We start from the raw sequence: 12,500 nt of genomic DNA, 5'->3' as shown, positions 1-12,500 counted from the left end.
TGTTCATCATCAATACACCTATATGTTCCCCATACTGTTGCCACAAATTGTACAGGATGTCTTTGTATGCTGTAGTATTATAATTTCCCTTCACTGGAACTGAGAAGCCCAAAACTGTTCCAGCATGACAATGCCCTTGTACACAAGAATGATTTGCCAAGGTTGGAGTGGAAGAACTCAAGTGGCCTCCACAGAGCCCTGACCTCATCCTCACTGAACACCTTTATGATGAACTGGAACACTGACTACGTGCCAGGCCTCATCGCCCGACATAATGCTCTTGTGGCTGAAATCCCAGCAACCACGCTCCAAAATATAGTGGAAAGCCTTCCCAGAAGAGTGGAGGGGAACTGGAATGGGATGTTCAACAAGAACATATAGGCATGATGCTCCGGTGTCCACAAACTTTTGACCATATAGTCTATATGCTCTCAAACAATGGCTAAAAAACACAAATATGGCCGACGTTTGGATTTTAATGTTGTAGTTCCACTGTATGTTTAAAGGGTTTTTTTTTTAGATTTTTACTTTTAAATGTTAACGCTACGTCTTAAAACCGTGATTTTATCCGATCTTGTCATGTACGGCTCTCATACGCGAGGAAGGAAAATAAAGCTTGGAAGGCAGCAGTAGAGATCACTGGTGCCTCTGGTGAGTGTACACAGCTTCTGTAGTACAGGTCGATTGTTAGCATGTAACATGGTACACTTTGTGGTTTTTAAAGTGCTTTATAAATAAATTTGAATTTAGTTAGCTGTATAACCTATATACATAGCTACTCCTGATTCCCATCAGAACTAAAGAAGTCTGACAGAAGCGGTCGCTATCGATGACTGTATAAGATGGACATCATATGGCACCATTGACTCCCATTATGCTGTTCAAAGGCTAATTTTGGTCGATTGGAAAGTCGCTATGTTGTTTGTGCAGTCCGAGTTAGAGCCAGAGCATGTACATTAGGCACTGCTGGTCAGACACTGGGTCTGCCTCTCGCCCACACACACTGGTTGTTCTTCATGCTAGGAGTGAGCAAGTGGTAAGTACAGCGTTATTAATTAATATATAAAATGCTAAATCCGTACAAGTATATTGATTCCACTGTCAGCAAAATATTTTAGAGCTTTGAGTCTCAACTGACTGAACTACCACTTGCCAGCTAGTTGACTTTGGGTGCGTCTCAATCAGCTCCCTTGTTCAGTAGTCAGGTCACTGATCAGGGACTCGGCCATTTTGAGGGCCGTCTCAATCGCAAAATCATTCCAGGGCACTCGATGCTCACTATGTTCCCTTACTGGAAATGACATCAGAAGTCAGAAATGACATCATATTTTCAGAAGCCTCTCAGCTGGAAAAAAAATTAAGACGAACTTTCAGCCAACTTCCATCTACAAATGTGAGTAGCTTGTTATCGAAGCTTTCAAATCATCACGTACGTTAGCGATTTTTAACCTTATTTGACGTTCTTTATACAGCTTGTTTGAGTCTAAGGATGTTTAAGTGTTTCATGTTTTTAAAAAGTCCACTAGCTAGAATACGATCCTGCTTGGAGTACCGTGAGAGAGAGGAGTGTGATTAAGCTAACAAATTTATGACATCCATCCATCCATCCATCCATTTTCTGTAGCGTTTATACTTATTGGGTCAGGGGGAACCTGGAGCCAATCCCAAGGGGCATAAGGCGAGAGACACCTTGGATGGGGTGCCAATCCATCGCAGGGCACAATCACACACACGTTCACACACCCATTCATACACTACGGACACGCCAATCAGCCAATCAGAGGAAGCCTCTGAAGCACGGGGAGAACATGCAAGCTTCGAACACACAGAGGGGACTCGAGCCTTCAACCTTGAAGGTGTGAGGCAAACACACTAACCACTATGCAACTGTTCCCCCCAAATTTATTACATATAAAACCTAAATATTGTTATATGTTTGGGTTTTTACAGTGACATGAGGAAATTAGAATGTTTATTGGCCTGAGGCAAGTGCATTAACTGCTGTTCACTGGCAGCTGAAATAGTGCCAGAGATATCTGGAAATTGAGTTATCAGTGCCCCAATGTGTAGTGAGCCAGGGTCCTTAACAGGGCCCGAGCTCCGTACACTCATGCACATGATATACTGATTCACAACCGAGGGAACTGACTGAGACTCACCCATTATCTATCATTTTAAAGTAATGCAAGTATAAGTAGGTAATGTAAGGCAGAGGTTCCCAAACTTTTCCAGGGCAAGGCCCCCCAAATGGCATTAACATTTGACCGAGGCCCCCCTTTTGCAAGATGTCTTTAAAACACATTAAAAATACAGACTTCTGAATATATTCCCCCCCCCCCCCCCCACACACACTTTTTACAATTTTTTTTATTAATAATTACATCTTACATCTTTACATTAGGAATTGATTATGTGTGTGTGTGTGTGTGTGTGTGTGTGTGTGTGTGTGTGTGTGTGTGTGTGGTTGTCTGAGAGTGAGAAAAAGAAAACATACTAGTGGGAGGGATGGGCACACCAAATTGTTGAGGCCCCCCTGGCGCCCCCTGGCGGCCCCCAATGGGGCTGCGGCCCCCACTTTGAAAACCACTGATGTAAGGTACCAACTGAAATCATACTGGTAAACAGCACTCAACAGTTAAACTCAACACAACAGTTAAACTCTATAAAAAAATAATAATAATAATAATTGCTGCACTCCATGATGTTTGTCTGGCTCTGCCACTAGTTAACTAGGTAATTGCTGCATTCACAGCCACTGCAACTAACACTCACCCCCCAAAACCCCACCCTTCCCACCCCCCAAACCTCCCCCAAAACCCCACCCTTCCCACCCCCCAAACCTCCCCCAAAACCCTACCCTTCCCACCCCCCCAAAACCCTATTTATTCTAATTATGCTATGTCTATACTGGATACATGGATTTCTATTTTAATGGCTGAAATGAAAATATGTAAAATTGCACAAGAATGACTGGAAGAAGTGTGAAGCACGCACGTCTTTATTGCGGGATAAGTCTTCAGTGATAGAGAAAAGCATAGCACCTTAAACATAACAGATATGAACTACGTCATCATTATCAGCTAGGATTTGTGTTAGTCACAAATGAACTGTATCAGTCATTTAGCAAAACCATAAAGCAAAACAGTCACTGCATAAAGCCAGTTTTAATTAACACTGATCGAGATACCGGACATCTCTGTGTTCTTTCAGCAATGTTTTTCTTTCATTCAGTTCAAGTCAACAGCGATATATTCATTCATAGAAATGCATCTAATCTACGTCTTTATTAATAATGTGTGTTAAGTGTATATTGGGGTCCTGCATAGTGGTACATAAAGTTTTAGTCAAATTATTGACTAGATTATTAAATTTCCTTCAGACGACAGTCATAACACAGTGTGGTGTGTGTGTGTGTGTGTGTGTGTGTGTGTGTGTGTGTGTGTGTGTGTGTGTATTAGGCATGCGGTGGTGATCAGTTAAGCCATAACATTTCTATATTCAAAACATTAACATAATTCCCTTGCATCATGTTCAGAAGAAGGCAGAATTTGTTTTGCAGTGTTTTCACTCTCAAGATAAGGTCGGGATCATTTAGAAGACGACATAAAGACGGCCGTCTTTTTCACCTGGGACAAACCTGGTGTTGCATTCTTGTCCCATAATTCTGCTCTTAATACTATTTTAAACCAATATAAACTTTAGCCAATAAATGGATTAAAGTTAAGTGTGTGTGTGAGCAGTGTGTGTGTGTGTGTGTGTGTGTGTGTGTGTGTGTGTGTGTGTGTGTGTGTGTGTGAGCGTTCACACCACTCTCCCCTGCAGCAGAGGGCGGCTCTCTGCAGTGCTCTGTCGGGTCAGGAAGTTCCACACTAACATTGGAACAGACTTAAAACTAGAAATACCCATGATGCCATCTGTCGAGTCCTGTTTGAGCGCCTGGTATGCACTCAGTCGCCTGTGAATGTGTGTGAATATTAAAGGGTTAAAATAATACACGATATGATTCGAATCATCTGTAGAACTAAAGGTTATCTAATAGAAAGTTAAGTGACTAACATTGTATTTAAGGAAACAGAAACGTAGTAATAATAATAATAATAATAATAATAATAACAACCTTTTATATAGCTGCTTTATGAGTTTAACATTTTGTTAAAAGTGTTTTATAGTAAAACAATCCATGAAAAACAGAAAGATGTAGTTTGAGCTGTTGTTTATCAGTAACGATATTCGACGCAGCCTGATGAATATTGAGATTTAATCAGTTATAGCTTTTAAAACAGAAAACAAACGAGGTGACTCACCTGTAAGTAAAAGCGATGGTGCCTACAGCACAGATGAGCACAAGAACGCCGAGTACCGCAGTGGCAGCCCCTGCTGTGGAGGAGCCTGAATCTACATGAATAAATGTACAGTATAAAACACACACATGGTGATATTAAAACTGTCTGGTTTATTCAGCATGTCAGATAAATAACTAATGATCTGCAAATCAAACTTATTAACAGGTTATTATTATTATGAGGAAGACAGCCTTCTATACCTTTGTCTGGTGTCTAAATACTTTTACTTTCATACATGTATATTTAAAATAAAAAATAAATGTATGTCTAGGTTACTGATCCTTACCCACAGTGACACTGAGCCTCGCACTGGTTACAGCAAAACTGACATCATTAATCAGAGACACATTGACACAGAAAGTTCCAGAATCATTAAAGAAACGGCGGAGGATCATCTGGCACTCAGTCGGAGTCACGGCGTTACACTCCGTCTGCACAGGACTGATGCAGTCCGAGTCCATCACCGTGGTACACACTTCACTCGGCAAGCTGAGGACATACAGGACACAAACAGGTCAAAATTTAGCACAGTGTACATCATTCACGGCTCCATTAATCCGCCAGCTCTGTTTTGGTAAAACTAAAAAGAAATAAATCTAGGGGTTTTGGTCTCTGTCCACTGGGCTAAGTTCTGCTTAAACAGTCTTTGTGTGCAGTTTTTGGTCCTAGGTGATGGGACGAAAGATTGCTGAGTAGTACATGTGAAATATCTTCCTGACCTTCCCTGGCAGGTGACGGTGAGATCCACGGCGTTCTGCTCCACATTGGTGGCCGAAACTGCGACATTACTCATCTCCACAATCTCCACACTCTCAATCCCCTCTGAGGAATGAACCGTAGGCAAATAAACTTTACTACATTGCGCAATATATAAAATATTACCTAGTATTTTTTTATTGCATTCAACTCAGCATTTTCTCTGAATTATTTGACGATACAGAAGGTACCGAATTGTCTAGGAATTGTTAAAACCCTTAATCTTCCAGTTAATCGTGCAAGAGTAACACATTTTATCTATGAGGAAAAATAGAACCCCCACCTCCCCGATCTCATTTATTCATTCAGCATCAGTAACCACTTCATCCTGGGCAGGATTATTTATTTATTTATTTATTTGCACAGTGGAATGAAACCAGAGAACCCGGAGAAAAACTGTACAAAAACGGGGAGAACATGCAAAGCTCCACACAAATAGTAACCTGAGGTCAGGATCGAACCCAGGACCATGGCGCTATGGAGTGACATTACCGTACCACCCTCTTAAATTACAGCAAAAATGAAAGCAAAATAAAATACAATACTATACAATACTTGTATATCAGTTTAATACAAAGTAGCACATGGTATTTTTACACACTGCCCAATCCTATGTGGTTATATTGTTGTACCCCTATGCACTAGCATATATTTATGAGGAGTGGCACTTACGAACAACATCTAAAGTTGAGGAGAAAGAGCCGTAACGGTAAATCATGCAGTTTCCCTCTGCTGGGACTTCTGGAGCTTGTCGTTTTGCAATGATCAGAGCAGCTTGGGTTTCCGCTGTTCCTTCGGCAACGATCTCATTCTGTGTTACTGGAGATGTAGTGGGAATAACAACAACTACATAAACAGAATAAAGTCGTTAGCAAACCAAACCTTATCTTAATTGGAATACGGTTTTGAAACTAATATCTATCGCCCGCTTATGTAGTGGATAAATGATCATCACAGACATGGACACGTTTTCCTGTACCTCAAGAACAGAAAACCTGTTGATTCAAATTGGAATTCGGTTGCACCATTTAAATACATAATTAAATACCATGAATGCAAAACTACAACCTTTAGAGAGACAGGCATGAGTGAGTCTCTTACTAAACCAATTATCAATGCAATTTACTGACAGCACCAACAAAAACCTGAAGTATTCCTCTAATGTACAAACAATAAGACATCCTCACCTGTAGCAGTGCCAGCTATTACAGCCGCTTCAGCTACGACTTCATCTGGAGTAGCTTCGTTTCCAGTTTCCACAATCTCACCCTCAATCGCTGGTACGATAGATGGCACTGTTTGAACAACTGTAGCATCTGTGGCCACGATATTAATTATAACATCAGCAGCAGGTGCTGATGTGTCTGTCTCTCCACTGGCAGCTGCTGCAGCTTCCAAAACTGTGGCTTCGGTGACAGCTGACTCGACTACACCCTCCTCAACAGGGGTGATAGATGCAGCAGTATCGATAACTGTGATGCCCTCTGTCTCTACAATACCATCTGGAACTGTTTCACCAGTGGCTGGAATATCAGAAACTTGATTTTCAGCAGCATTTACTGCCTCTTGATCATCAGCCGTAGCTGCAGCTAAGTCGTTAGCTGCTGCTGGAACAGCAGAAGCTATGCTTTCTTGCTCGAGTACAGGCTGAGGAGAGGCTGCCAAGTTGGTGTTTTGTGCAGCTGGATCTTCTGATGCCACGGTCACTGCTTGAGCTATGGATAAGGGCAAAGATAGTCATTTAATGAGGTCAATATAATCGATCATTCGGAGATAGTTTCATGTATTTGGTTAATTTCAGCAATGTCTGGATTGAGACTGATAACACAAATACGCTAACTGTACTCGGTACACAGGATTTAGACTTTGCAAAACTATGCAGAAGGTTTAATATATCTGCATTATATTAGCCACATCTAAATATAACATAACTATACAAAACAGTGCAATCTAACATGGTGTCATAATAACCCAAGTGGACGAGTTGACCGAACTGAGGCCGCACAATATAATGCTGCATTCGAGGTGAAGTTGTAATTCCCATCTGCAACCAGTAAGAAACACCCTTTCAACTCGCAATTTTAACTCATCTTCGTATAGTCTTCTCAACTAATGGTTCCTTCCCTGTTTATGGACTGATGTCAAATCAATATTTGAACATTTGTGAACATTTTACACGAGTTTATAGCAGTATTGGCTTTAGATCAGTTACTATACGGACACGGTGTTTGAGTAAATCTATAACAATGACCATACTGATCACCGTTTTAAGAAGGTAATCATCAACGTTAGAGTTATCACGCCTCGCTTGGTAGAGCTTGTTAGAGTTATCTTGTTGGTAAGATACTCGCTACCGTCCGCTGTTGTTCCTGTAGTGCAATTTCAGTCCATAATGCTGCATAAATGTTGGAAGTTCACTATAGTGGAACTGAACCAATAAGCATTCAGGACCGTAACTGTAAAAGTGTGGTTACGGAAGCTTTTTATGAGCTGTACGTGCTCTGACAGAGCAGACGAAAGACACACTTTCATGGAGGTGTCCATGTTTTTAGTTCACTTTGCGTGCTGAATGTCCCGAGGTCAGAAATGACATTGACTTGCGAATCACTGCGTACAAAGTGTCATAAAAGCAGCAAAACATCCTGTCTGTAAAATGTACATGTTTGTAAAACAAAAAGATTTGATAGCTAAAACTTGTCTGTGATGTAGATCAGACTTAACTGCAGTGATGGCTAGCTAATTTGCTTTAATCTAGTAAACTGTTTATCAGACAAGCAAGCTAAGTCACCGTTCATTTTTAAATGCTTTAGCAGTGCAGTCTCTAAGTCGATTTTCATGGCACTTTTCTTCCTTCTGTGCCATAAGGGCTGAAATTTAACACACAGGACGTGATCAGTAGTAGGATGTGAATGGTATTTCTGACAGATACAATTGGTGTCATTTTAAGATCTCTTTTTTTTTTTTTAAACAAGAATGGACCACAAGTCAATTTTGACTGTTATATACAACAATAAAAGCCTTATTTCTGGGTGGGTAAGACCAGTAGCCCCAGTCTTGTACAAGTACAACACTACCAGTACAATACCAGTGTTAAACTCACCTGCAGATACAGCCCCACCAGCCGTTGGATTTGGTACACAGCCATTTGGGATGGCAGCCATCAGCACAAACTGTGGCCTAAATGTACCGGTTGAGAGGTATGTGTGTGTAACAGAGGGTTGACGAGAGATAAGCGTCCCGCTGTTGTCCCCAAAGTCCCAGGTAAAGGTCATGTCAGACCCACTGAGGTATTGGCTGGGGTCATGTACACCAACGTTGAAGGTTACAGGTCGATTCTGGATAAAGCTCTGGTCCGCCTGGTTAACATCACCAGTCTGGGACAGAGTCACTACGAATGGAATCTGATCTGAAGAAGGAACCAACAGAGAGTTTGGAGTTCTATGTATTCAGATGTATGAAACTCCTGTATCTGTACATACATTAGCTTTACCTGTAACTTCCTTCTCATTATCATTAGCGCTACCTCCCCTCTCATTAATGTAATCTCTAAGCTCTACTCATTGCATATGTCCATGCCTTGGAGTATAGAATCTTTTAAATGTAGGATCCTGACAATGGGAATATAATACCATGGTAATATACTGTAGGAAACTTGGAATATAGAACCCTGGGAACATAAGACAGTGTAGATCTCTGGGAATGGGAAAATAGGACACTGAGAATATAGGAGCATGGGATCATGGGAATGGGAAAATCAGGCCACCTATGAATATAGAACACCAGGACTGGTATGATAGGACCCTCCGAGCATAGAGCCATGGTATTAAAACCCTGGGAATGGGAATATAGGATCATTGGAACAAAGGAAACTATGAATAGGAACCTGGTAATGAGAATATAAGACACTGGGAACATAGGACACGGTGAATAGGAACCTGTTAATAAGAATATAGGACACTCGGAGCATAGGACACTGTGAATAGGAACCTAGTAATGAGAATATAAAACACTGGAACATAGGACACTGTGAAAAGGAACCTGGTAATGAGAATACAGGACATTCGGAGCATAGGACACTGTGAATAGGAACCTGGTAATGGGAATATACGACACTGGAACATAGGACACTGTGAATAGGAACCTGGTAATGGGAATATACGACACTGGAACATAGGACACTGTGAATAGGAACCTGGTAATGGGAATATACGACACTGGAACATAGGACACTGTGAATAGGAACCTGGTAATGGGAATATACGACACTGGAACATAGGACACTGTGAATAGGAACCTGGTAATGGGAATATACGACACTGGAACATAGGACACTGTGAATAGGAACCTGGTAATGGGAATATAGGACACTGGAACATAGGACACTGTGAATAGGAACCTGGTAATGGGAATATACGACACTGGAACATAGGACACTGTGAAAAGGAACCTGGTAATGGGAATATACGACACTGGTAATACATGACCTTGGGAACCTATAGGTCCATGGAAATGTAGGACTCTGGGAATGTGAATATAGGAATATAGGACTCAGGGAATATAAAATAATGGGAACATAGAGTTGTTTCCAACGTATCAATGACAAAACATAGGGCCCTATGGGTACATGGGGCAGTTTCCACATTTTCCATCATATAAATCCCACAATTGTGGTTCTAATTCTTGATCAAATCAAAGAAAGCTGCTACATTTAATACTACTAATAAAATGAAAATTCCATCTGTCCAGCATTATATCACACAAACACACACCCACACACCTGTGATAGAAAACTGTGTAGACGTGTATCCAAGAGGAATGAACCTGTCCTTTCCCCGGCAATGATAAATAACCACCTCCATGTTGTAAGAGCCAAGTGGCACATTGTCTGTTCCAATAGTGAGTGCAGAGGAAGGACCACCAGCCACCTGCCAATATCGACCTTCAGAGAGCAAAGAATGGATAATATAATAATGCATATGTCTTATGATGAAGCAATATAATCTGACGCCAGAGATATTAACTAATAATAAGCTGTACGCATGTGCCACTATTACCATAATTTCATTCCACAAATATGTTCAGCTCAGCTGAAATGTTCATAAAATTCTTGAAGGGAAATGTAAAATTATGGATATCCTTGTCTTACCCCAAGTCTTCCACACAAAGATGAAGCGAGGTTTCTGGGCCATCGTTGTAGTGAATGGTGTACCATCAGGAAAAAACCCTGTCCATTCCTGGGAAGTGTTGAATTCTGGGTAAACATGTTCACCCTTTGTGTACTGGGTTCCTGAAAGCAAATTTAAAAAACAACTATACTTTAAAGGTAATCAGGAATTATGGCTAGACAGTGAGGCCAAGATTTCAGGCACTGCAGCAGTAAAGAATTAGGAATAATATCAATTTTCTGATCATAAAAATACATTCATTTGCATGCAGTAGAGGTATACTATAGATATAATTTACCTACACAATATATTATATATTTGATGTCCACAGTAATGAACACTATAGAAATCAACACAGTGTGTTTATTCAGTAACTGAGCAGGGTTTTTAAAAAAAATTTTTTTATTGTAAGTGCTACTTGAATTCTTTGTAAATATTATTTACAAAATGTGTGTGTCAGATTTTATGTCAGTTCTATATTTCAAAAGTATTTAGAAACTATTTAAATACCCATCCATCCATCTTCTATACCGTTTTATCCTTTTCAGCATCACGGGAAACCTGGAGTCTATCCCAGGGAGCATCGGGCACAAGGTGGGGTACACCCTGGACAGGGTGCCAGTCCATCGCAGGGCACAATCACACACCCATTCATACACTACGGACACTTTGGACACGCCAATCAGCCTACCATGCATGTCTTTGGACTGGGGGAGGAAACCGGAGTACCCGGAGGAAACCCCCGCAGCACGGGGAGAACATGCAAACTCCGCACACACACACAGGGCCACGGTGGGAATCGAACCCCCGACCCTGGAGGTGTGAGGAGAACGTGCTAACCACTAAGCCACCGTGCGCCATTATTTAAATATTAAATAAATAAATAAACAAACAAACAAACAAACAAACACCTTTGGCTGTTGAAAATGAAAGTGAATTAAATGCTTCATTTTATGTCTCAGAAAAAGGGTTTAGCAAAAGACTTTATTTTCTGTAAGTCCTAACCATTAACAGTGCAGTTTTGGCTCCACACCACTGTCCCGTTAGGAAGCACCGTCTGATTCCCAGGAGGAAGAACATTAATAGTGAATGTCGTTTTGGCTCCCGTCAGGGTTGGGGCATCATTCTTCATGTCAAATGTTACCTGTCCACCTATAAGAAATATTTTTGTGATGAATTATGGCTGACGTTAGCTATATTTAACTCAAATACGTTTCTGTCTTTCACATCATAATTAGATTTAAATAGTGGATAAATGATGATCAAAGATAATCAATATATCACCAGCGATAAGTTACAAATGGTCACAATGATGTATTCACAAGACCCAAATTTCACATATCCATTTAAAGATTCATTTACAGAACGTATATCAAATTTATGGAGTAGTATTCTAATACACTACGTAAAATATATAATTATATCAAATTATAATTCGCTGGGGCATGCACCTTTCCAGCAGTCCCTGTAACGGGAGTCACCATCTCTCCACACTGGGTACATTCGTGAATTCCATGAGCGGTAGCGGCTAAAATGGGTTCTGGCCCCTGAAAGAAAAAATAATAAAGTGAGAAATTGCTGCAGTGAAATTGTGATGAGATATTAACCTTAAAATGCATTCTGAGCCAATGCTAGAACTTCATTTTTTATATTTCATATTAATATTATATAGCATTCTACAGTATACATACAATATTACGTAGCATATTATATAGCGTTGTATACATGTATAGTATTATACAGTGTGCTATTTAGCAGTCTCTAATTCTATAGTATTATACAGTATATAATTCCTCAATTACAAAGGTCCGGTTAAGCAACTGACATGACTGATTGGTCGGCTACCTTTAAATTCTTAAACATTACTTAACTTTTTTTTTCCCCCCACAGCAGTGCTTCACATTATTTCTTTTCACTAGAGCTATGACCTCTGAACAGATGAGACACACCTATTTTGAATTTGACATGGGGAGAATAAACGCAAACTTCTCTCTCCATTTGTCTTTTTTTAAAATTCTGTTTTCCTCTTTGATTTTTTTTTTTTTTTTGAAACAAGTCATGTCAGTTAACAAATCAGAGCAAAGAGGATAAATTATATGGAAACTCAATGAAAATCTGTGAAAGCTCCACCCTTAACATGTCTCAACCCCTGTAGCTACGCTCTAGTCCGATGAGCTGCCTTCAGAATAATTATTGATATAAATGAATGTGAGTGTTTAAACTACAACAGCTGCGA

General features: G+C 40.3%; 1 protein-coding gene across 2 annotated transcripts in view; it reads right to left on the bottom strand.

Annotated features, from left to right (window-relative positions):
- Positions 1 to 2,980: 2,980 nt before the first annotated feature.
- pmela (premelanosome protein a) overlaps positions 2,981 to 12,500 on the bottom strand; it is an 11,524-nt gene continuing 2,004 nt past the window's right edge. The window contains exons 2-12 of one of the 2 annotated variants that reach the window (XM_017451092.3): positions 11,716 to 11,811; positions 11,270 to 11,416; positions 10,246 to 10,386; positions 9,877 to 10,038; positions 8,200 to 8,505; positions 6,287 to 6,814; positions 5,772 to 5,945; positions 5,063 to 5,165; positions 4,630 to 4,832; positions 4,305 to 4,395; positions 2,981 to 3,955 (exon numbers count right to left, since the gene is read on the bottom strand). In XM_017451092.3, the coding sequence (XP_017306581.1) occupies positions 3,802 to 3,955; positions 4,305 to 4,395; positions 4,630 to 4,832; positions 5,063 to 5,165; positions 5,772 to 5,945; positions 6,287 to 6,814; positions 8,200 to 8,505; positions 9,877 to 10,038; positions 10,246 to 10,386; positions 11,270 to 11,416; positions 11,716 to 11,811 (2,105 nt within the window). In that variant the 3' untranslated portion in view covers positions 2,981 to 3,801. The remainder of the gene's footprint in view (positions 3,956 to 4,304; positions 4,396 to 4,629; positions 4,833 to 5,062; positions 5,166 to 5,771; positions 5,946 to 6,286; positions 6,815 to 8,199; positions 8,506 to 9,876; positions 10,039 to 10,245; positions 10,387 to 11,269; positions 11,417 to 11,715; positions 11,812 to 12,500) is intronic. The other variant, XM_017451094.3, reaches the window with a different exon arrangement.

Source organism: Ictalurus punctatus, chromosome 21 (assembly GCF_001660625.3).
Source record: "Ictalurus punctatus breed USDA103 chromosome 21, Coco_2.0, whole genome shotgun sequence".
Lineage (NCBI taxonomy): Eukaryota > Metazoa > Chordata > Actinopteri > Siluriformes > Ictaluridae > Ictalurus > Ictalurus punctatus.
Note: the sequence above shows the minus strand (reverse complement) of the source record. Positions and strands in the feature narration are given on the sequence as shown.